General features: G+C 47.6%; 1 protein-coding gene across 5 annotated transcripts in view; it reads right to left on the reverse strand.

Annotated features, from left to right (window-relative positions):
* LOC121279082 (cadherin-7-like) overlaps positions 1 to 25,563 on the reverse strand; it is a 126,098-nt gene that overhangs the window by 60,593 nt on the left and 39,942 nt on the right. For 4 of the 5 annotated variants that reach the window (XM_041189981.1, XM_041189980.1, XM_041189984.1 and 1 more), the window contains exons 2-3: positions 24,548 to 24,912; positions 2,745 to 3,045 (exon numbers count right to left, since the gene is read on the reverse strand). In XM_041189981.1, coding sequence (XP_041045915.1) covers positions 2,745 to 3,045; positions 24,548 to 24,790 — 544 coding nt within the window. In that variant the 5' untranslated portion in view covers positions 24,791 to 24,912. The remainder of the gene's footprint in view (positions 1 to 2,744; positions 3,046 to 24,547; positions 24,913 to 25,563) is intronic. The other variant, XM_041189983.1, reaches the window with a different exon arrangement.

Consider the following 25,563-nt stretch of genomic DNA (forward strand, 5'->3'; position numbering starts at 1 on the left):
GCTGCCTTCTTGAATTCAACTGAGTATGTTGCTAGGGCAATCCCCATCCACCACCACTCTCTCTCTGGCTGAACCTGTTCTCTCACTGAACAATTTCTCCTTAAACTCATCTCACTTCCTCCAAATAAAAGGTGTGGCTATGGGCACCTGCATGGGCCCCAGTTATGCCTGTCTCTTTATGAGGTATGTGGAATATCCCTTGTTCCAGTCCTACTCAGGACCCCTCCCACAACTCTTTCTCCAGTACATCGATGACTGTTTTGGTCCATGCTCTCATCTGGACCTGGAAAAATGTATCGGTTTTGCTCCCAATTTCCACCACCTTCACATGATCCATCTCTGATACTTCCCTTCCTTCCCTTGACCTCTCTGTCTCAATTTCTGGTGATAGACTATCCACCAATATTCATTACAAGCTCACCAACTCCCACAGCTACCTCGACTACAGCTCCGCACACCCCGCTTCCTGTAAAGACTCCATCCCATTCTTTCAGTTCCTTCGCCTCCGTCGCATCTGTTCTGATGATGCCACTTTCCAAAACAGCACTTCTGACATGTCTTTCTTCTTCCTTAACTGAGGCTTCCCACCCACTATTGTTGATAGGGCCCTCAACCATGTTCGACCCATCTCCCATGCCTCTGCCCTCACACCTTCCTCTCCATCCCAGAACCATGATAGGGTCACCCCACCCACCTCCACATTCAAAGGATCATTCTCCACCATTTCCGCCAACTCCAGCATGATGCCACCACCAAATACATCTTCTCTTCAACAACCCCCCTAACCCTGTTGGCATTCTGTAGGGACCATTCCTTCCAGGTCACCCTGGTCCATTCCTCCATCACCCCTAACACCTCAACCCCCTCCCAGGGCACCTTCCCATGCAATCACAGAAGGTGCAACACCTGCCCCTTTATCTCCTCCCTCCTCACTGTCCAAGGGCCCAAACACACCTTTCAGGTGAAGCAGTGCTTCACTTGCACCTCCTTCAATTTGGTCTACTGCATTCATTGCTCCCAATGTGGTCTCCTCTACATTGGAGAGGCCAAACGCAGACTGGGTGACTGCTTTGCGGAACACCTTTGGTCTGTCCTCAAGCATGTCCCAGAACTTCCTGTCGCTTGCCATTTCAATACACCACCCTACTCTCATGCCCACATGTCTTTCCTTGGCCTGTTGCATTGTTCCAGTGAAGCTCAACACAAACTGGAGGAACAGCACCTCATCTTCCAACTAGGCACTTTACAGCCTTCTGGACTTAACACTGAGTTCAACAACTTCAGACCATCAACTCTCTCCTCCATCTTCACCCTTTTTTTATCCCTTTTATTCAATATTCATTTTCAATTTTCAATTTGTATTTATTTTTATTCACTTATTTTTATTTGTATTTATTTTCATTTTTATTCATTGCTTTATCCCCACCTTTTATCCTATTTTCGATCCTTTTCCCCATCACTGTCCCCTCCCCCCACCCCGCCCCCACAAGGCCCATCTGTCACTTGTTCATGTTGTTCTTTCCAGAGTGCTTACCCTTGTCCTGCTATTATCACATTCTGCTTTTTGACCTTAACACCACCATCAGCACCACCTTTAGTCAGTATCACTACCATTAACACCCCTTAGTCATTTTGTTTATGACATCTTTCTCAATCTCTCCTTTGCCCCCAACTATCGCTGGCCCTCTATCCAGCTTCACCCCGCTTAAACAGTATAAATTTCATCACATTTTTACTTCTCTTTGGCTCTGAAGAAGAGTCATACGGACTCGAAATGTTAGCCCTGTCTTTCTCTCCACAGATACTGTCAGACCTGCTGAGGTTTTAAAGTATCTTCTGCTTTTATTTCAGATTTCCAGTATCCCCAGTGTTTTGCTTTTATCTCAATGAGTTGGGCCATTTTTTCAGGCAATGGGAAAAGAATCATAGAGCTTTTAGTTTCCTTGTGTATGTTATCAATTGCTCTAATAAGTGTTTTAGGCCCTCATGAAGTGTTATTCCAATGATGTATTACCTTGGGCTTATTTCCTGTGCAAGATGCAAGATACCAATCACTCATAAGGGATTGGGTAAACACATTGTATGTTCATTTATTAAGACTAGGCAGATGAGAACAGTTATACTTTGGCCTAAGCTTGAAGACATCAGAGCTGTTTGTGTGTGTGTGTGTGTGTGTGTGTGCTCAAAGCAAAAGTGAAACTAAGACTGGATCACATAACACCTTCCTTTCTCGTGATGTCATGCTGATATCCCTGAAGGAAATTGGATTTCCCTGACCAGGGCAGGTGTCGGGTCTGCCAGGCATCGATGTGGCTGACCACCAAAAAGGCAGATTTTTAAAAAATATATTCGTTCATGAGATGTGGGCGTCACTGGCCAGGCCAGCATTTATTGCCCATCCCTAATTGCCCTTCTTCAGAGGGCATTTTAAGAGTCAACCACATTGAAGTGATTGCAGAAGTGCAGAAAGTGGGCCCAGAGCAAGGCCTACCCCAGGTTAATTTAAGTTTTACCCAGGGGTTGATATTTTCATGAGGCCATTTTGAACATGTACAATGAGGGCTTGGCCAGAGAATTACTATTGGATGCATATAAAAAGAGAAAATGCTGGGAAAACTCAGCTGGCAGCATCTGTGGAGAGAGAAAGAGAGTTAACGTTTTGAGTACGTATGACCCTTCTTCAGAACTGGTGCCTTTCTCTTCACCTACTTTTCATTCATAAGGTGACAATTTCTCTCCCTTACCATCCGGTGACATTTCAGGCACCGTGGCAACATATGGTTCATCCAAAAACTGGGGTTCATTGTCATTGGTGTCCTGGACTTTAATCATGAACTCTGACTCTGGTTCCACGTGCTGGTTGGTTGCTCTGTCCACCACTTGTGCCCGCAGGATGTAATATGGCTTCACCTCTCGATCCAGCTTCTTTATGAGATAAATGTCTCCTTTATCCTCATCGATGGTGAATATAGTCCCGGCTCCATCACCTGTCAGATTGTATCTCAGAGAACCATTGCCATTGTCTGAACCTGAGTGGAGCTGTAGCTGTAATTTATGTAAATTGTGAAATAAACATCAAATAGTTAATTACAGTTACAATAATTACAAATACTTAAACAAAATTCTTCAATAGCACCTTCCAAACCCATGACCACTACCACTTTGAAGGACAAGGGCAACAGGCACACGGGGACACCATCACCTGGAAGTTCCCCTCCAAGTCACACACCATCCTAACTTAGAAATATGTCGCCGTTCCTTCACTGTCGCTGGGTCAAAATCCTGGAACTCCCTCCCTACCAGCAGTGTGGGTGTACCTACTCCACAAGGTTCAAGAAGGCAGCTCACCACCACCTTCTCAAGGGCAACAGAGATGATTAATAAATGCTGGCTTAGACAGCATCACCCACATCCTATGAATGAATAAAAAAAGTATATAAATAGTCAACAAACTAGCTAATAATATAAAGAAACCACTGTAACAGTAACAGTGACTGTCAGATCATTAAGTTGATAATATTTTCAGCTTAGCCAGTGAATTGTCAAGAGGCATTCTGAGCTACACAAAAGCCATGAGATAAAAAGTTGTGCGCGCTCAAAATCAGGTGCACAAGGAGTGATCCTTATACCTAAATGGATGGGCCCGATATGTCCCTAATATTGGATTAATGGAGTTTGGAGGGGCCTGATTGGGGCAGAGTAGCAATAACCAGATTCACAAAGGATGATTCTGATAATCATGGGATGGAGAGGAGGGTGACGTTCGAGGTTGGTACTGGGGAGGCGGAGATGGTGGGGGTGGGGGGGTGTGGTGTGGGGGTTAAAGATCGTGATTAGAAGAGATGTCAAATTCACAATTGAGGGAGGAAGTCATGACCTGAGGAAGGGCTTCAATGTTATGCTCGTGGAGCTGAAGTGATATCCTGCAGTGGCCAATGGTTTGAATCTGGACCTAGCCTCCACACTGGGCTAAGTGTTTTTTAACAAACCTAGTATTTAAGAACATGAAAAATAGGAGCAAGAGTAGACTGTATAGTCCATCGAGCCTGCTTGACTATTCAATATGATCATGGCTGATCTTGCACTTTCCCAACCCCTCCCCATATCCCTTGAATCCCTGCAAGACCAAAACTCTGTCTATCACAGCCTTAACTAAATTCTGTGATGAAGCATCCATAAACCCCTGGGGTAGAGAATTCCAAAGATTCACAGCCTTTGAGAAATTTCTCCATCCTAAATCTCAATCCTAAATGGGACTGTGCTCCCATGTTCTCGACTCCCCAGTTAGCAGAAACAATCTCTTGGTGTCTACCCTGTCAAGCCCCTTCAGAATCATATATGTTTCAATGGGTTATGGGAGGGCAGGCAGGAAGGTGAAGTTAAAGCCACGATCTGATCAACCTTGAGGGGCCAAATGGCCAACTCTCGCTCCTATTTCTCATATCCTTACGTTCTTGATGAAACCACCTCTCATCTTCTGAATTGCAGAGAGTATTGCTCCAGCGATGGTGGTCTGCAGCTGCTCTTTAAGGACCATCCATTAGGCTGCATGTAGACCTGCATTTCCTGAGTGGGTTAATGCTTGCACCTCAGACCTCAAACAAGTGTCAGACCCCTTATTTGCATACGCACAGGGGATAAGGCCTTTTTCAGGCTTGGGACCTGGGCACCTATTCTCATGCTTATCCCAATATGACAGGAAGGGCACCTACAGCTCATAATGAATGGGCTCTTCCTGGCCACCATATTGGATGCTTAAGAGTCTATTTAGCACCCAGGAAACCGTTGCAATACCATCGAATTTCTAAACCTGTATTTTTTTACCCAGTTTTTCAGACCTTCTTTTCTTATATGTTCTACATGGTTCTTGCCCCTGCATTTAGAATAGCAGAAGGAGGTGCAGTAGCTCAGGAAAGTTAAGTTATGGTCAGGAGAGCTCACAGGGTTATTGGCCTATATCGCTGTGACACTGGAGTTTTGGCAGTGATGTCTGCCTCTCAGCTTCTCCAAGTTCTGAAGCTTCTCCTCGTGGTCTTTGAGAGACATCTGAGGCGTGCAGGGGCTTCGGGAGAAACAGATTTTTGTTTCTACTTTCCTTCCTAAATCCTGCCGTGATGCTGTGGTTAAACTGCACTGCTGATCTCGGGCAGACACTGCGAGGAGCAGACATGTTATATTGTGGGCTGTGCACACAGATACTCGCAAAAATGTTCAGAACTCCGCTCCCCAGCTGACTGACTTTAAACATTTCTAAAGGCGGAGGCACAATTATTTCTCAAGACAATAAGGAAGAATCAGCAGACAGTTTATGAAGATGCCCAAACAATGCTGCATCCAAGTCATGCTGACTGTTGCCAACTCTGGCTAGACACATTCCTGGAGGTTTCATCACATGACCTCCTGTCCTGACCCCACCACCCCCACCCCCCACAAACACCCACCACCACTTCAGCCATTGTTATCCCCAGTATAAAATAAAAGACAAGCTTTCATTTATATATCTCCTTGCATGTCCAACAGACACCTCAAAGCGCTTTGCAACCCATTCTGAAGTGTGGTAACTGTTGCAATTTAGCAGCCAATTTGTGCACAGCAAGGTCCCACAAACAACAACGTGACAACGACCAATCAATCTGTTATTCAGTGATGTTGGCTGAGGGATAAATATTTATCGGACCACTGGGGATGACTCCCCTGCTCTTCTTCAAGAGCCTGGGGATCTTTTATATCCACCCGAGCAGGCAGATAGGGCCTTAATTTAAGGGGACATCCAAAAGCCAGCACCTCAGCCATGCCTCAGTACTGTTCTGGAATATCAGCCTTGATTTTTGTGTTCAAGTCTCTGGAGTGGGACTTGAACCTAGAACCTTCTGATTCAGAGGGCGAGAGTGCTCCCAGCCGTGCCATGGCTGGCACACCCAGTGTTGGTGGCACATCACCTTCCCCCAGCCAATCAGAAAATGAGCATACTATTCAAAGCTGATTGGATGATTCTTGACTGTCATTCAACCCTTTTCCCTTCTATCTCCAATTTTTTTTAACAAATAGGTGGAGGCATGAAACTACAATTCCACAACCTTTCTTTGCTGCCTCAATGATCTTTCTCCAAAAGCCTCTCTTATCTTTATTCTTTCATGGGACCTGGGATGTTGCCCAACCCTAATTGCCCTTGAACTGCATGGCTTGTCAGGGCATTTCGGAGGGCAGTTCATAGCAACATTGCTGTGGGTCTGGAATCATATGTTAGGATGGCAGATTTCCTTCCCTAAAAGACATTAGTGAACCAGGCGGGGTTTTACACCACCGACTATAGTTGTCATACTCACAAATTAATGAGACGAGGTTAATATTTCAGATTTATTCATTGAATTAAAATTTCACCAGCAACCATGGTGGGGTTTGAACCCAAGTGCCCAGGGAATTAGCAGAGGGCATTATTATTATTAACCCAGTGACACTAGCCCTACAACGCTGCCACGGTCAGGTGAAGGAAGGGTTGGAAGGCTCGCCTCTTTTCTGCCTCTTTGTTTTACTGCAACAGACTTTTAATAAAAATTGCCAATTCCATGAGTGTTAACCGTTTACATGCTGTGACTATAAAAGACACACAGAGTCAGGTTTTCTCCAGTTTTAGCAAAGGAAGAGGGGGTAGTTTTTATTGTGTTTAAGCTGGCGTAAGGGAAATAATAAAAGATGCTCTGAGGCACACGCTCTCAAAATTTACACACACCCATATAGATTACAGAGCGAAGAGGTAGATTCAGTAATTTAGAGTTCAGGAAAATTAAAGGGGAATACGACTCCTGAAAGTTGGTAACTTGGCTGGCTTCATGTTGAATTCGATGATCCCACTGTGTTCACTGGGTGGTCCTGGGCGTTCACTGGGTCATCCTGCTGTGTTCACTGGGTGGTCCTGCTGTGTTCACAGGGTGGTCCCACTGCATTCACTGGGTGGTCCTGCTGTGTTCACAGGGTGGTCCTGCTGTGTTCACTGGGTGGTCCCACTGCATTCACTGGGTGGTCCTGCTGTGTTCACTTGGTGGTCCTGCTGCGTTCACTGGGTGGTCCTGCTGCATTCACTGGGTGGTCCTGCTGTGTTCACAGGGTGGTCCCGCTGCATTCACTGGGTGGTCCTGCTGTGTTCAATGGGTGGTCCTGCTGCTTTCACTGGGTGGTCCTGCTGTGTTCACTGGGTGGTCCCACTGTGTTCACTGGGTGGTCCTGCTGCATTCACTGGGTGGTCCTGCTGTGTTCAATGGGTGGTCCTGCTGCTTTCACTGGGTGGGCCTGCTGCTTTCACTGGGTGGTCCTGCTGTGTTCACTGGGTGGTCCCACAGCGTTCACTGGGTGGTCCTGCTGTGTTCACTGGGTGGTCCTGCTGTGTTCACTGGGTGGTCCTGCTGCGTTCAGTGTGTGGTCCTGCTGTGTTCACTGGGTGGTCCTGCTGCTTTCACTGGGTGGTCCTGCTGTGTTCACTGGGTGGTCCCGCTGCATTCACTGGGTGGTCCTGCTGTGTTCACTGGGTGGTCCTGCTGTGTTCACTGGGTGGTCCTGCTGTGTTCAGTGTACGGTCCTGCTGTGTTCACTGGGTGGTCCTCCTCTATTCACTGGGTGGTCCTGCTGCTTTCACTGGGTGGTCCTGCTGCTTTCACTGGGTGGTCCTGCTGCATTCACTGGGTGGTCCTGCTGTGTTCACAGGGTGGTCCCGCTGCATTCACTGGGTGGTCCTGCTGTGTTCACTGGGTGGTCCTGCTGTGTTCACAGGGTGGTCCCACTGCATTCACTGGGTGGTCCTGCTGTGTTCAATGGGTGGTCCTGCTGCTTTCACTGGGTGGTCCTGCTGTGTTCACTGGGTGGTCCCACTGTGTTCACTGGGTGGTCCTGCTGCATTCACTGGGTGGTCCTGCTGTGTTCAATGGGTGGTCCCACTGCGTTCACTGGGTGGTCCTGCTGTGTTCACTGAGTGGTCCTGCTGTGTTCACTGGCTGGTCCTGCTGCGTTCAGTGTGTGGTCCTGCTGTGTTCACTGGGTGGTCCTGCTGCTTTCACTGGGTGGTCCTGCTGTGTTCACTGGGTGGTCCCGCTGCGTTCACTGGGTGGTCCTGCTGTGTTCACTGGGTGGTCCTGCTGTGTTCACTGGGTGGTCCTGCTGCGTTCAGTGTATGGTCCTGCTGTGTTCACTGGGTGGTCCTCCTCTGTTCACTGGGTGGTCCTGCTGCATTCAGTGTGTGGTCCTGCTGTGTTCAATGGGTGGTCCTGCTGCTTTCACTGGGTGGTCCTGCTGTGTTCACTGGGTGGTCCTGCTGTGTTCACAGGGTGGTCCCACTGCATTCACTGGGTGGTCCTGCTGTGTTCAATGGGTGGTCCTGCTGCTTTCACTGGGTGGTCCTGCTGTGTTCACTGGGTGGTCCCACTGTGTTCACTGGGTGGTCCTGCTGCATTCACTGGGTGGTCCTGCTGTGTTCAATGGGTGGTCCTGCTGCTTTCACTGGGTGGTCCTGCTGTGTTCACTGGGTGGTCCCACTGCGTTCACTGGGTGGTCCTGCTGTGTTCACTGAGTGGTCCTGCTGTGTTCACTGGCTGGTCCTGCTGCGTTCAGTGTGTGGTCCTGCTGTGTTCACTGGGTGGTCCTGCTGCTTTCACTGGGTGGTCCTGCTGTGTTCACTGGGTGGTCCCGCTGCGTTCACTGGGTGGTCCTGCTGTGTTCACTGGGTGGTCCTGCTGTGTTCACTGGGTGGTCCTGCTGCGTTCAGTGTATGGTCCTGTTGTGTTCACTGGGTGGTCCTCCTCTGTTCACTGGGTGGTCCTGCTGCTTTCACTGGGTGGTCCTGCTGCATTCAGTGTGTGGTCCTGCTGTGTTCAATGGGTGGTCCTGCTGCTTTCACTGGGTGGTCCTGCTGTATTCACTGGGTGGTCCCACTGTGTTCACTGGGTGGTCCTGCTGCATTCACTGGGTGGTCCTGCTGTGTTCAATGGGTGGTCCTGCTGCTTTCACTGGGTGGGCCTGCTGCTTTCACTGGGTGGTCCTGCTGTGTTCACTGGGTGGTCCCACTGCGTTCACTGGGTGGTCCTGCTGTGTTCACTGGGTGGTCCTGCTGTGTTCACTGGCTGGTCCTGCTGCGTTCAGTGTGTGGTCCTGCTGTGTTCACTGGGTGGTCCTGCTGCTTTCACTGGGTGGTCCTGCTGTGTTCACTGGGTGGTCCCGCTGCGTTCACTGGGTGGTCCTGCTGTGTTCACTGGGTGGTCCTGCTGTGTTCACTGGGTGGTCCTGCTGCGTTCAGTGTATGGTCCTGCTGTGTTCACTGGGTGGTCCTCCTCTGTTCACTGGGTGGTCCTGCTGCTTTCACTGGGTGGTCCTGCTGCATTCAGTGTGTGGTCCTGCTGTGTTCACTGGGTGGTCCTGCTGTGTTCACTGGGTCATCCTGTGCATTCACTGGGTGGTCCTGCTGCATTCACTGGGTGGTCCTGCTGCATTCACTGGGTGGTCCTGCTGTGTTCACTGGGTCATCCTGTGCATTCACTGGGTGGTCCTGCTGCATTCACTGGATGGTCCTGCTGCATTCACTGGGTGGTCCTGCTGCATTCACTGGGTGGTCCTGCTGTGTTCACTGGGTCATCCTGTGCATTCACTGGGTGGTCCTGCTGCATTCACTGGGTGGTCCTGCTGTGTTCACTGGGTGGTCCTACTGTGTTCACTGGGTCATCCTGTGCATTCACTGGGTGGTCCTGCTGCATTCACTGGGTGGTTCTGCTGCATTCACTGGGTGGTCCTGCTGTGTTCACTGGATCATCCTGTGCATTCACTGGGTGGTCCTGCTGCATTCACTGGGTGGTCCTGCTGCATTCACTGGGTGGTCCTGCTGCATTCACTGGGTGGTCCTGCTGCTTTCACTGGGTGGTCCTGCTGTGTTCACTGGGTCATCCTGTGCATTCACTGGGTGGTCCTGCTGCATTCACTGGGTGGTCCTGCTGTGTTCACTGGGTGGTCCTACTGTGTTCACTGGGTCATCCTGTGCATTCACTGGGTGGTCCTGCTGCATTCACTGGGTAGTCCTGCTGCATTCACTGGGTGGTCCTGCTGTGTTCACTGGGTGGTCCTGCTGCGTTCACTGGGTGGTCCTGCTGCATTCACTGGGTGGTCCTGCTGTGTTCACTGGGTGGTCCTGCTGCTTTCACTGGGTGGGCCTGCTGCTTTCACTGGGTGGTCCTGCTGTGTTCACTGGGTGGTCCCACTGCGTTCACTGGGTGGTCCTGCTGTGTTCACTGGGTGGTCCTGCTGTGTTCACTGGCTGGTCCTGCTGCGTTCAGTGTGTGGTCCTGCTGTGTTCACTGGGTGGTCCTGCTGCTTTCACTGGGTGGTCCTGCTGTGTTCACTGGGTGGTCCCGCTGCGTTCACTGGGTGGTCCTGCTGTGTTCACTGGGTGGTCCTGCTGTGTTCACTGGGTGGTCCTGCTGCGTTCAGTGTATGGTCCTGCTGTGTTCACTGGGTGGTCCTCCTCTGTTCACTGGGTGGTCCTGCTGCTTTCACTGGGTGGTCCTGCTGCATTCAGTGTGTGGTCCTGCTGTGTTCACTGGGTGGTCCTGCTGTGTTCACTGGGTCATCCTGTGCATTCACTGGGTGGTCCTGCTGCATTCACTGGGTGGTCCTGCTGCATTCACTGGGTGGTCCTGCTGTGTTCACTGGGTCATCCTGTGCATTCACTGGGTGGTCCTGCTGCATTCACTGGATGGTCCTGCTGCATTCACTGGGTGGTCCTGCTGCATTCACTGGGTGGTCCTGCTGTGTTCACTGGGTCATCCTGTGCATTCACTGGGTGGTCCTGCTGCATTCACTGGGTGGTCCTGCTGTGTTCACTGGGTGGTCCTACTGTGTTCACTGGGTCATCCTGTGCATTCACTGGGTGGTCCTGCTGCATTCACTGGGTGGTTCTGCTGCATTCACTGGGTGGTCCTGCTGTGTTCACTGGATCATCCTGTGCATTCACTGGGTGGTCCTGCTGCATTCACTGGGTGGTCCTGCTGCATTCACTGGGTGGTCCTGCTGCATTCACTGGGTGGTCCTGCTGCTTTCACTGGGTGGTCCTGCTGTGTTCACTGGGTCATCCTGTGCATTCACTGGGTGGTCCTGCTGCATTCACTGGGTGGTCCTGCTGTGTTCACTGGGTGGTCCTACTGTGTTCACTGGGTCATCCTGTGCATTCACTGGGTGGTCCTGCTGCATTCACTGGGTAGTCCTGCTGCATTCACTGGGTGGTCCTGCTGTGTTCACTGGGTGGTCCTGCTGCGTTCACTGGGTGGTCCTGCTGCATTCACTGGGTGGTCCTGCTGTGTTCACTGGGTGGTCCTGCTGCATTCACTGGGTGGTCCTGCTGTGTTCACTGGGTGGTCCTGCTGTGTTCACTGGGTGGTCCTGTGCATTCACTGGGTGGTCCTGCTGCATTCACTGGGTGGTCCTGCTGCATTCACTGGGTGGTCCTGCTGTGTTCACTGGGTGGTCCTGCTGCATTCACTGGGTGGTCCTGCTGTGTTCACTGGGTGGTCCTGCTGTGTTCACTGGGTGGTCCTGCTGCATTCACTGGCTGGTCCTGCTGCATTCACTGGGTGGTCTGCTGTGTTCACTGGGTGGTCTTGCTGTGTTCACTGGGTGGTCCTGCTGCTTTAACATTGAGGTGGTTTAAAGCTGTAAACTGATGATTTATCTGTTCTTCTGGAGACAGCAGCACTGGGTTGAATTCTTTTAAAAAAAATATCTGTCTACCGAACATGGATGGTCAAAATCAGCAGACAGTGTTTAATTTCCAAGTTTGATGGAGAAAGAGAGGGAGGGAATGCAGTCAAAGTCTTGTTCCTTCATTAAATTAAAATTCCACAATTTTCCTTTGCTGCCTCAATGATTTTTCTCCACAGGTTTTACTTTTCCTTTATTCATTCATGGGACCTCTTTAGCAGAGCAAGACGGTGCTTAAACACACAAAGGGCTGGCTTGTCACATCACCTCTCTCAAACTGTCCAGTGACCCAAAAATGGTCATTGCTAATGTATTCCAGTCACCTTGATTGAACCATGGCTGCAAATTTCTCTATCAGCCAAGTCTATCAGCACATTGTCCAAGTGATCATGTCTCCACCTACTTGAGTAACCAGGAGACTGTCTGGACACTTTGCTAATGGGATAGGAGATGGCCCCCATTCTTCTCTTTTAAGGCAATTGTTCCTGGTGCGGTTTTACAGACAGGTTGCCTCTGTTTCAATAGTTTTGGGATGTAGGCAGTACAATAATGCAAATATGCAGCCACCTTTGACTGTGAGGCCAAGTCGTTGGAATGTGCCTTCAGTCTTTAAAAAAAATCGGTCAGCCAATCAATTCAAAAATCAGTCTTTGATGTGAAGTATGGCTACCACCTTGTAGCTATGTCCTGGAAATTAAACTTCAATTCCTAGAGACTTCAGGTCGTTCCTGATGAATTGGGAACACAAATTGTGATCAATACTGCGGTAAACCCAGGCACATTACAATGGTCTACTCTGGGGATCATACAGAGCTCAGTTTTCCTGTCCAGCATGAGGTGGATTTTGATGGATGCTGCATATCAGTCGATGCACAGTCAAAATCACTTTACATCACTTTGCAGTATAACTGCACCCTTAATAGGTGATTAAGTCTGCTTCTGAAACACATTTATTTCAGTTCGGTGACAGGAAATAATCACTCTCAAGATCACAGTCTTCCCTCAATGCAGAGCATATTTCAAGTGAAGTAGGAACCACAGAGTTTGAGTCCATGTCAGGGATTCAGCTATTCCTGATTCTGCTGGCACTTTACTGCAGCTGAATTTGTGTTTTCTCTCCTCTCTGCACGTTGTCAGTCAGTGAAGCTCGTGCAGCTGTTCCTGGATCAGGAAATCTGTGATAAGATAAAGACTTTCTCTATCAGAAAATTCTGAAATTTTGTATTGGGTGAGGGCGGAGGGTGGGTAACACTGAGCCAAATAGCAGCAGGTTCTCAGATGTCTGAAATGGCACGCATGAAGTTTCCTTATGACTCTACCCAGCACTGTGCTACCCCCATACTGGGGAAGGGCAAACAATAGACTTCGACCAGGCTTGAAGTGGGCATCAGTCAATTTGCATGCACAAGTAAAGGCCTGTATAGGCTTTTTCTGCTTAAGAGGCAGCCAGTGTTATTCATTGTATAATAAACGAAAAGGTATAAAAAGGGTCAATGAACAAACTTAGCATAATCATTCATGCCTTCGTTACCTCTTGACTCGGCTATTCCAATGCACTCTTGGCTGGTCTCCCACAGACTACCCTCCATAAACTGGAGGTCATCCAAAACTCTGCTGCGCTTGTTCTAATTCACACCAAATTGCATTCCGCTATCACCTCTGTGTTCCTCAACCTACATTGGCTCCTGGTCAAGCAGTGCTTTGATTTGAAAATCCTCATCCTTGTTCTCAAATCCCTCCATGGCCCTGCCCCTCCATATCTCTGTCATCTCCTCTAACCCCACAGCCCTCTACGCTACCTGCGCTCTTCTAATTAGATCTAGCTCTGATGAATGGTCATCGACTTGAAAGTTAACTGTTACTCTCCACAGATGGTGCCTGACCCGCTGAGTTTTTCCAGGATCTTTTGATTATTTGCTCCTCTAATTCTGGCCTCTCGAGCATCCCCGATTTTAATCACTTCACCACTGGTAGCCATGCTGTCAGCTGCCTGGGCCCTAAACTCTGGAATTCACTGCCTCGACATCACTCCTTCTTCACTTTCCCCCTTTAAGACACTCCTTAAAACCTATCTTTATCTGCCCTAATATCTCCTGATATGGAGCGGAGCTTAGTTTTGTTTTATTTTGTTTTTATAATGCCCCTGTGAAGGGCACAGGGATGTTTTATTATATTCTTTCCTTCAGGTACTACACCTTAAGAGGGTATTGATGACCATGGATTTCCATTGGATTGGTATATGATGATGCCAGGCAAGGTACCGCAGTGGTGTGTCGTTGCCTTGCGCTGTATGGCTGACCTGGAAACTCGCACACTCTTGCCACCTGCCATAGCGGAAGGATTTACCGGCTGATAATCAACCCTGTTTGGCCATATTAAGAATGCACCTTCTGTGGTCATCAGGTCCTAAAGTGGGTCTTGAACCCAGTGCATCTGGCTCAAAGGCAGAGATGCTCCACCGCACCACAAGACCTCCCCTGTTTTATTAAATTAAAGGTGTTATATAAATACATGTTTTGTCACATACACATTGGCGATGTTATGTTCCTTCTGTCAGGTCGCTTTGCCTGCGAACATGCTGGCTAGCCTATCTACTGGTGGGTGAGTTGGCAAACAATATACTGCAGACGCAGAGACCAATATAAGATGAATCACCTAGATAAAAGCAAAATACTGCAGATGCTGGAAATCTGAAACAAAAACAGAAATACCTGGAAAAACTCAGCAGGTCTGGCAGCATCTGCGGAGAGGTGCACAGTTAATGTTTCGAGTCCTTATGACTCTTCATCAGAACTAAGAAATATAGAAATGAGGTGGAATATAAGCTGGTTGAAGGGGGTTAGGACAGGTATTGCTGGATAGAGGGTCAGTGATTGGTGGAGGCAAAGAAGAGATTGCCAAAGATGTCATAGACAAAAGGACAAAGAGGTGTTGACGGTGGTGATATTAGCTGAGGAATGTGCTAATGGGGACATTAGGGGTAGAAAGCAGGACGAGCAAGGTACAGATAGCCCTAGTGGGGGTGGGGTGGGGGAAAAGGATCGAAATAGGCTAAAAGGTAGAGATGAAACAATGGATGGAAATACATTTAAAAATTATGGAAACAGGTGGAAAAAGAGAAATATATATAAAAAAAAATATATATAGAAAATTATAAATTATTAGAAAAAGGGGGATCGGAAAGGGGGTGGGGATGGAGTAGAGAGTTCATGATCTAAAGTTGTTGAACTCAATATTCAGTCCGGAAGGCTGTAAAGTGCCTAGTCGGAAGATGAGGTGCTGTTCCTCCAGTTTGCGTTGATCTTCACTGGAACAATGCAGCAGGCCAAGGATGGACATGTGGGCATGAGAGTAGGGTGGAGTGTTGAAATGACAAGCGACAGGGAGGTCTGGGTCATGCTTGCGGACAGACCGAAGGTGTTCTGCAAAGCAGTCACACAGTCTGCGCTTGGTCTCTCCAATGTAGAGGAAACCGCATTGGGAGCAACGAATGCAGTAGACTAAATTGAGGGAAGTGCAAGTGAAATGCTGCTTCACTTGAAAGGAGTGTTTGGGCCCTTGGACGGTGAGGAGAGGGGAAGTAAAGGGGCAGGTGTTGCACCTTCTGCGGTTGCATGGGAAGGTGCCATGGGAGGGGATTGAGGTGTGGGGGGTAATGGAGGAGTGGACCAGGGTGTCCCGGAGGGAACGTCCCTACGGAATGCCGACATGGGGGGGTGAAGGGAAGATGTGTTTGGTAGTGGCATCATGCTTGAGTTGGCGGAAATGGCAGAGGATGATCCTTTGAATGCGGAGGTTGGTGGGGTGATAAGTGAGAACATGAGGTCCCTGTCATGGTTCTGGGAGGGAGAAGAAGGTGTGAGGGCGGATGCGCGGGAGATGAGTCAGACATAGTTGAGCGCCCTGTCAACTACCGTGGGTGGAAAACCTCAGTTAAGGAAGAAGGACATGTCAGAGGAACTGTTTTTGATGGTAGCATCATCAGAACAGATGTGACAGAGGCGAAGGAACTGAGAGAATGGGATGGAGTCCTTACAGGAAGTGGGGTGTGAGGAGCTGTAGTCGAGGTAGCTGTGGGAGTCGGTAGGCTTGTAATGGATATTGGTGGACAGTCTATCACCAGGAATTGAGACAGAGAGGTCAAGGAAGGGAAGGGAAGTGTCAGTGATGGACCATGTGAAAATGATGGAGGGGTGGAAATTGAAAGCAAAATTAATAAATTTTTCCAGGTCCAGACGAGAGCATGAAGTAGCACCAAAGCAATTGTCGATGTGCCGGAGAAAGAGTTGTGGGAGCGGTACTGAGTAGGACTGGAACAAGGAATGTTCCACATACCCCATAAAAAGACAGGCATAACTGGGGCCCATGAGGGTACCCATAGCCACACCTTTTATTTGGAGGAAGTGAGACGAGTTTAAGGAGAAATTATTCAGTGAGAGAATAAGTTCAGCCAAACAGAGAAGAATAGTAGTGGATGGAGATTGTTCGGGCCTCTGGTTGGGGAAGAAGTGGAGAGCCCTCAGACCATCCTGGTGGGGGATGGAGGTGTCGAGGGATTGGACGTCCATGATGAAGAGGAGGCAGTTGGGGCCAGGGAACTGGAAATTGTTGATATGATGTAGGCATCTGTTGTTTATTAACACAAGTAACAAAGCACTCACACCTTCTCAAACCAGATCCTATCCTTAACTAGTCATTAACATTGTAGCCCGTGCTACATAACATTGGGTAATACAATCACATGGTCAATCTGCTCACATTCTCTTAAAGGTGTATTGCACCTCAGATTATCACATCCCTTCCCTTTTACTCAAGGGTACAATTTACAATCTTTACCATTTATCAACTATTTACATAAATTAAGTATTTACAAATTCAATCTCTCTGGAGGCTTCTTCAAACGTGTCGCGCATCGTAATTCTATAGCTTCGGATGGTTTATCCGAGGCCTCCCCCTCAGGAGTCATCTGTCCTCTAGGCTTTCTAGTAGGAACCTGTAAGTTTGTCTCTTCAACTCTCTCAGGCTCAATGGATCCTACAGGCACTTACAAGCTGAGGGGACTTCCTTCCACATGTGGTGTGGATTCCAATGGGAATACTTGGCGCATCCTTTCTTGTAGATCTGTTTCCCTTTGCCTGAGGTGATCTACGTGTTTCCTAATTATCTGACCTTCGGTCGATATGTGATAGGAAAGGGGTCCTGTCACTGCACTAACTCCACCTGATAGCCATTTGGGCCCATTTCCAAAGTTCTTTACAGAAACTGTGTCTCCAACAGTGAAGTTTCTTTCACAACTGTGGTAATTGTGTCCATTTTTCTGGGCCTCCTGACATCTCGCTACCCTCCCCACTAAATTTGACCTTATGAGACTTAAATATATCCTGAGGTGTCTCTTCATTAATAACTGCGGGGACAGAACCGGTGGCCGTGTGTGGAATAGTGCTGTGGCTGAGTAGAAGACGTGATAATCTAGTTGCAATAGACTCTCCACCCAGTTTTTTCATTCTGGACTCGACGGTCTGGATCGCCCTCTTGGCCAAACCATTGGATGCAGGGTGGGGCGGCGAAATCTTAACATGTGTTACGCCATTGAGACTTGTAAATCTTTGGAATTCCCCACCGGTGAATACCGTTCCATTATCAGACACTATTATCTCTGGTAACCCGTGTATTGCAAAACTCTGACACAATCTGTCTGTGGTGCTGGACGATGTGGGTGATCGCACCTCGTATACATCCATCCGCTTCAAGTGAGTGTCTATAATCAAGAGGAACATTGTGCAAAAAAAGGCCCCATGTAGTTAAAGTGAAGGCGGACCCATGGTCTTCCTGGCCATTCCCAGTGATGCAGTGGAGCAGAAGGGGGTAATTACTGTATCTGTTGGCACTGCGTTCAGCTCTTGACCAAGTTTTCAATTTCTGTGTCCATCCCTGTCGCATCTACATTTTCATTCTAGAGATGCCAGACCGAGCACTATCCAATTCGGTCAATAATGGTTGTCTTCCCCTGGGGGGGCACAGTGACTCTCGCTCCCCAGAGCAAGATGCCTTCCTGGCAGGTGAGCTCATATCTCCTATTAAAATAGGGCTTCATTTCGTCCGACTTTGGCTTGTTAGACCATCCCTGCGAGACTTGTTCCCTGACGTGAGACAAAACTGGATTGTGGTCTATCCAGTCTCTTATTTGTTTGGCATGTACTGGTGATGAGTGCAGAAATTTTAATAACAAGATAAGTTCCTGAGGAATTGGAACGTTCGCATTGCTGTCTTTCAGAGGTAAGCAGCTCAGTGCATCAGCATTTGAATCCTATTCATAAGCAGTTAGAATCAGTGCCTACTTTTGGATGCGTGCTGAGGCGATTGTGCCTTAGCTTCCCCAAGCAAGCCTGGTAGTAGCTTGTGATTGGATACAATGGTGAAGTGGCGACCATGGATGTATTGGTGGAACTTCTTAACACCAAATACAATGGATAAGCCTTTTTTCTCTATTTGTGAGTATCTCCATTCTGCCTCACTGAGTGTTCTTGGGATATAACCGTTCGGAGCCATCTGCCATCTGGTGGGAGAGTACTGCCCCTGCTCTATAAGGGGGTGCGTTGCAGGTTAAAATTAATTCTCTCTTTGAGTCGAAATGTACCAACAGGGCCGATAAATGTAGCAACTGCTTTACTGCTGTAAAAGCCTCTTGTTGTGGAACTTGCCAAGTCCTCCTGTGGTTTTTCTTGAGTAAACCATATAATGGAGCCCATACTGTTTGGGAGAAAATGGCCATAACAGTTAACCATTCCCAAGAAGGACTTGAGCTCTGTGGCATTTTTCGGGGTTGGCACCTCACGAATAGCTTTCACCTTGTCTTCTACTTGTTGAGGGCCCTGCGACTCGACCCTATGACACAGGTGACCCTATGACCCACTTCCTTTGCTTGGAAGATACATTTTTCCCTTTTCAAGCGTACTCCAGCTTGTGAGAAACATTTCAATGCCTCCTCCAGGTTAGCCAGGTGTTCTTCATCAGTTAGCCCTGTTACTAGGACATCATTGTGATAAACCACGCATGGGGTAGACATTGGGGCAAGTTTTCCATACTGTGTTGAAAAATGGCATAAGCTGATGAGACCCCGAAGGGTAACCTGATATAACCCCCTATGTGTGTTGATAGTCACAAAACCCCAAGGGACCTTTTCTAGCTCGACTTGCTGGTAAGCGTAGCTTATGTCGAGCTGCGTATATGAGGTTCCCCCTTCCAGCTTGGAATGCAATTCATCAATTTTCGGTATAAGGTGACTGTCAAGTCTGGCTGCTTTGTTAATGGTCAACTTGTAGTCCCTGTGTATTCCACACATTCTGGTCAGGCTTTAGTGCTGGAACTATGGATGCTGCCCATTCGGAAAATTGTACGGGTTGTAAGACTCCCAACCTTTCCAGCCTGTCCAGTTCGACATCAGCTTTCTCTCATAATGCAGAAAGGACTGGCCTCGCCTTCAAGAATCTGGGGTTTGCCCTAGGATCCATGTGGATTTTAGCTTGCAGCTCCTGAATCTTCCCAAGCTCTTCCCTGAACACAGAGGCATATTTCTGTAATAATTCTTGCAGATCTTTCATTCTGAGTTGAAAAATCTCAGTCCACTCCAACTTTATTTCCTTAAGCCAGTTCTGACCAAGTACACTTGGACCCTGCCCTGCTACCACTCTCAGGAGTAAATTAACTGACTATCTTCCATACTGTACTTGAACCTTGCATGTACCTTTTAACATGTATGTCTTCACCAGTATACGTCTTTAATTTAGCTTCTGAATTACCCGGGTTTAGTGAGTGGTCTCCTCCATTTAGACATTTGAACGTTTGTTCCCCTATAACTGTCGTGGATGTCCCTGTATCCACCTCCATTCCGATGGGTTTTCCGTTGACTTCCACTGTCACGTAAACTGGCTCTGTTCTACCCACTTTTAAGTTGAGCAGTGAGTAAATAGCTGACTCTGTTTCTTCTGGTCCCCCCATTATGTGGATTTCACAATTTCTGCCTTTTTGTTTAAAATTTTGTCTCAATCTGTCTTTACAAAAATTGCACAACGTGTCCATCACGATGGCAGTAGAGACATTAAATTGTCATCCTTTTGCAAGCTGTCTGGTTCCATTTCTGCTGTTATCATTGTGGGTTTTCTTTGTTGAACCATTGCTTTTTGCTGGGCTGTTAATGGGGGCTGTTTTCCCCCCTTTCCGTGGAGCCCAGCGTTTCCACCATTTCTAACCGGCGCTTCCCTCCCGATGTGAAGGACGGAGCCATTTTCAGCTCCCCTGATTGCTTCTGAATCCCTGGCCACACTCTCCATTGCGAGCGCCAACTCCAGCGCCTTGCTGAAGTCTAAATTCGCTTCGGACAACAACCTTTTCTGAACGACGTCTTCATTAATCCCACACACTTCATCGGTCTCTTAACATGTCGTTAATCGATGTCCCGATCTCACAGTGCTCTGTCGGTTGTTTTAAGGCTGCCACGTAGCAAACAACTATCTCTCCAGGGGCGCAACACCTCAGATTAAATTTAAAATGCTTCGTCGCTAACGAGGATTTCGGCTGAAAAATGGCTTTTCACTAGATTTACCAACTCATCAAAGCTCTTGGAATTTGGGGCGTTGGGTGCCGTTAGACCACGAATTAGGCCGTATGTTTAACTGCCACATGTCAATAAGAGGATCGCCCGCATCTTCTCCTCGCCCGATATATTGTTGGCCAAAAAGAAGTACGCGAGGCGTTTAATATAACGTAGCCAGTTATCGGTGGACTGATCAAACGGTTCGATACAGTCAAACTGTAGCATACTGGAGGGAGGTAACTTCGACAACTACAGTGAGGGCTGTACTTACAATTACCTTGCAAGGCACAGCTGATTCATTTCAGTGGAATTTTTGCAGCTTTCCTTGGTGTTAACGACTGGTTGTGTTATGTTCCTTCTGTCAGATCGCTTTACTCGAGAACACGGTTGCATGCTTAGCTACTGGTGAGTGATTTGGTAAACAAGATACTGCAGATGCAGAGGCCAATTTAAGATGAAGCCCATGCTGTTTATTTACACAAGTAACAGAGCACTAACACAATGTGTGCTTCTCAAACCAGACCCTATTCTAAACTACTGATTAACATTGTAGCCCACACCACACAGACATTGGGTAATACAGTCACGTGGTCAATCTGCTCACATTCTCTTAAAGGTGTATTGCACCTCAGATTACCAGAGGGGAATTTACGTGAGCGGGTATGTGTGTGCAGTCAATGAAAGGAAAGTCAGACAGGGCTTATAATGGCCATTCTGTTACCATCCATTTTGTGCCCCCACCAATGTTGCATTTTATCTCATTTTTTGGATGCCTCCTTTCCCCTCATGTTGTATAGGATCAGAGAAGCATACAGCACATAAAGAGGCCGTGCAGCCCATCGTGCCATCTCTTTCCAGGAACCATCCAATTAGACCCACTCCCCTGCCCTTTCCCCATAGTCCTGCAGCTTTTCCCCCTTCAAGTAGTTATCCAATTTCCCTGTGAATATTACAATGGACATCACTATCAATATCCTGGGGGCTACCATTGACCAAAAACTGAACAGGACCAGCTATATACTGTGGTTACAAGTGCAGACTAGAGACTAGGAGTTCTGCGGCAAGTGGTGAGCTACCACTTACTGCGGCACTTACTGTCTCCCCAAAGCTTCTTCACCATCTACAAGTCAGGAGTGTGATGGAGTACACTCTACTTGCCTGGATGAATGCAGCCCCATCAACATTCAAGGAGCTCAACACCATCTAGGACAAAGCAGCCCACTTGATCAACACCCCATCCACCACTTTAAACACTCAATCCCTCCACAACCGATGCAGAGTGGCGGCAGCATGTACCATCCATGAGATACATTGCAGCAACTCACCAAGGCTCCTTCGACAGCACCTTCCAAACTCGGAACCTCTACCATCTAGAGCAGCAGACTCTTGGAATCACTACCATCTGGAAATTCTCCTCCAAGCCACACACTACTCTGACTTGGAACTATATCGCTATAACTTCACTGTTGCTGGGTTAAAATCCTGGAACTCTCACCCTAACAGCACTGTGGGTGTACCTGCACCGTATGGAAGGTAGCTCACCACCACCTTCTCAAGGCAGTTTAGGGATAGACAACAAGGCTGGCTTTAGCAGCGATGCCCACATCCCATGAACAAATAAGAGGATCTGCTCCCACCGCTCTTTCAGGCAGTGCATTCCAGATCAATGAATTTTTTTAAAAAATCCCCACATCTTACCTCTGGTTCTGCTACCAATTCCCTTGCTCAGAACCCAGGGAAACACCAAATGCCATGACATTATTTCTCATATTGTTGCATTTCTAGCGATTCCCATCAAGCTACAGAGCCTTTCTTAAGGGACAGTGTGTGATATGTCTTTTGCCCTTATTCATCTTACCAATTTCCATAATGTTCCCTCAAACTGCACCATCTGGTGTTCTCCCTGGTCTGTGATCAGCAGACCACAGGGCTAAAGCAAAGCCTCTTTTTTAAGATGAGTGCCATGCAGTGTCAACAACCTGTGAAGCATCTCAAAGCAGCCTCCCCTCTTCCTTTCTCTGGTACCAACACTCAGTTAGGTACACATTGGAATATTGCAAAGGGTGATATTGTGACAGGGTTTGAAAATCATCTCTGAGTTATTTTACATCTGAGAGGAAATATGTTATGAACTTTTTTCAATTCCTTCATGAGATGTGGGTCTCGCTGTCTAGCCCAGCATTTATTGCCCATCACTAACTGCTCTTGGGAAGGTGGTGGTGAGCTGCCTTCTTGAACCACTGTAGCCCATGTAGTGTAGGTACACCCACAGTACTTTTAGGGAGAGAGTTCTAGGATTTTGATCCAGTGACAGTGAAGACGATATATTTTCAAGTCAAGATGGTGAGTGGCTTGGAGGAGAACTTTCAGGTAATGGTGTTCTCATGTGCCTGTTGCCCTTTTCCTTCTAGATGATAGTGGTTGTTGGTTTGACAGGTGCTGCCTAAGGATCCTTCATGAGTAGATGGTACACATTGCTAACACTGTTTGTTGGTCATGAAGGGAATGAATGTTTGTGGATGTGGTACCAATCAAGCGGGCTGCTTTGTCCTGGATGGTGCCAAACTTCTTGAGTGTTGTGGGAGCAGCACTCATCCAGGCAAGTGGAGAGTATTCCATCACACTCCTGACTTGTGCCTTGTAACTCTTTTGAGCACAACCAAATAAACTAAATTAACAAATTGAGGGACAAATTAAAAGGCAGCTCTTAAAGGGAAACTGCAAAAACAAAAGATAAAACTTAAAGGAAGCTGACAAACATTAAATCAAAATGTGATTAAAGGGGTCAGTAAAGCACCCCAGTTCTTGCAGTGCCCACTGGCCACAGAAGGCCTCGACGGTGCCAGTGGGCTCCACGTGCTCCTTCTCCAGGGACACCCGGCCGCGAACGTAGCCGTGGAAGAGGGGCAGACAGTCGAGCCAGATGACCCCCTCGCTGCCTGGACATAGAAATATAGAAGCATAGAAACTAGGAGCAGGAGTAGGCCATTCGGCCCTTCGAGCCTGCTCCACCATTCATTATGATCATGGCTGATCATCCAACTCAATAGCCTGCTCCCGCTTTCTACCCATATCCTTTGATCCCTTTCACCCCAAGAGCTATATCTAACTCCTTCTTGAAAACATACAATGTTTTGGTCTCAACTACTTTCTGTGGTAGCGAATTCCACAGGCTCACCACTCTCTGGGTGAAGAAACTTCTCCTCATCTCAGGCCCAGAAGCAGGTTCATAAGGAGGTCCTCCTCCCTCCCGGCCCCCCTCCACACTGGGTGCTCATAGAGCAAGAGCGTGGGACTGAAGTGTAAAAGGTTCTTTAAATAACTAAATATGGGATGCAGCCTACAATAGCTTACATATGCATGGTCCACAGACTCCACAAGTCCGCAGAAAAAGTAGGCATCTTGGGAGTCTGCGAACGGAAACATGCTGGGGTTGTATGGGACTGCTGTGTGCAACATCCTCCACCCCAGGTCCCCAGTGGAAAGTGGGAGGATACCCCTGTGGAGGGCCTTCCACTTTTATATCTCATACCATACCTTTTCATTCTAATGTAATTTAATATTAGGACAGTTGAGCTAAAGCTTAGTCAAATAGATAGGTTTTAAGGAGTATCTTAAATAAAGCGAGAGAGAGAGAGGTAGAGAGATGGATATTTAGGGAGGGGGTTGTTACTACAAAACAATGGTGACTGAGTGTACAGCATTTGAGTACAGACCCGATGCCATTGTATATAATCTCGCTCAATCTGATAAATACTGCTTCCTGTAACAGGTGCTCACAAACTATCAGGCAAAACTTAACCTTCTATCAGCTGCAACTCAGTTGGTAGCTCTCCTGCCTCTGAGGCACAAGGCTATGGATTCAATTCCTACTCCAGGACTTCAGCGTAAAAATCTCAGCTGACACTCTTGTGTACTACGGGAGTGCTGCATTGTCAGAGGTGCTGTGTTTTGGATAAGAAGTTAAACCAAATCCCTCTCTGCACTCTCTCAAGTGGATGTAAAAGATCCTATGGCAATATTTTGAAGAGCAAGAGAGTTATTGCCCCCTTGCCCTGTCCAATAATCAACATTAAAAATAAATACAGATTATCTGGTCATGATCGATGGACTGCATTTGAAGAATCACTTCATTCAATGTAAAGTGCTTTGGAACATTCAGTCGCTGTGGAGGGCACCATCTAAATCCCAAGTCTTTCTTTGAACTCATCTAAAGCAGTGACCTACCTTGCCAATGTAGAATGGTTCCGTTCCAAGCTCCTCTTCCAATACAAAGAACTGGTTCCACATCCATTTCTGTTTGATGTGATGGTGAGAGGGAAGCCGATTTTCCACTTGGTTGCGTCCTGGCTGAACCAGGGTCATTTGGCAATATTCCACCATTGCACATCCCATCAGGATAGCCCACCATTCGCACCAGCTTAACATTCCTGGCCGTCGGGAAGTCCGTCTGGCAAACTGAGTTATCATGACAAACTCCTGGAGGGAAAGTGGTTTCCTAATAGTAAGGTGCTGAACGCTGATAAACTGCTGAATGTGCGGGAAGAATTTTGTACAGAAAGGCTAAAAAATCAATTCATCTCTTCACATTCCTGGAAGCAAAAAAAAAAAACAAGTGATTTGCTTTTCAGCTGCATCTATTTGCAGGATTTAATTTTTTTTTATTGTTAGTGGGATGTGGCTGTTTCTACCTAGACCAGCATTTGTTGCCATCCCTAGTTGGTGTATTGCTTTAAGTTAGACAGAAACCATAGGTAGAAAAACCTCCATGTTTTTATACATTTTTATTCAGCTACTAGTCATATTTCATGTCGCTGCATGCAGTGAGGGTGAATATGGTTCTAAAACAGAGAGTATCTGTTTATCTGGCCATTATAAATCTCTCCTTGTTTTAGTTTCCATTATTAACCAAAGTCAAGATTATCTCCAGGGAGTGCAAAGGAAACCTGGTACTTAGAGGGTGCAGCAGTGTAATGGTTGTGCTGTTGCCACTAAGGATTACTGATCCAGAAATATGACGTTAAGTCCCACCATGGGGGCAAGGGAGCTTAAATTCAGTAAACCAAATAAATCTGGATTTTTTTTTTATTATAAAAGTGCTAGCATTGGTAACAGTGACCATGGGGAGAAATTTTCTCCCCATCAGGTGGGCTGGTCGGGAGCAGCTGGAGGGCGCAGAGCCGATCGCCACCCGCAATCGGCTGTGTGTCGCCATTTTAAGTGGGCCCGCCCTGTGTGACGCA

Source organism: Carcharodon carcharias, chromosome 6 (genome assembly GCF_017639515.1).
Source record: "Carcharodon carcharias isolate sCarCar2 chromosome 6, sCarCar2.pri, whole genome shotgun sequence".
Classification (NCBI taxonomy): domain Eukaryota; kingdom Metazoa; phylum Chordata; class Chondrichthyes; order Lamniformes; family Lamnidae; genus Carcharodon; species Carcharodon carcharias.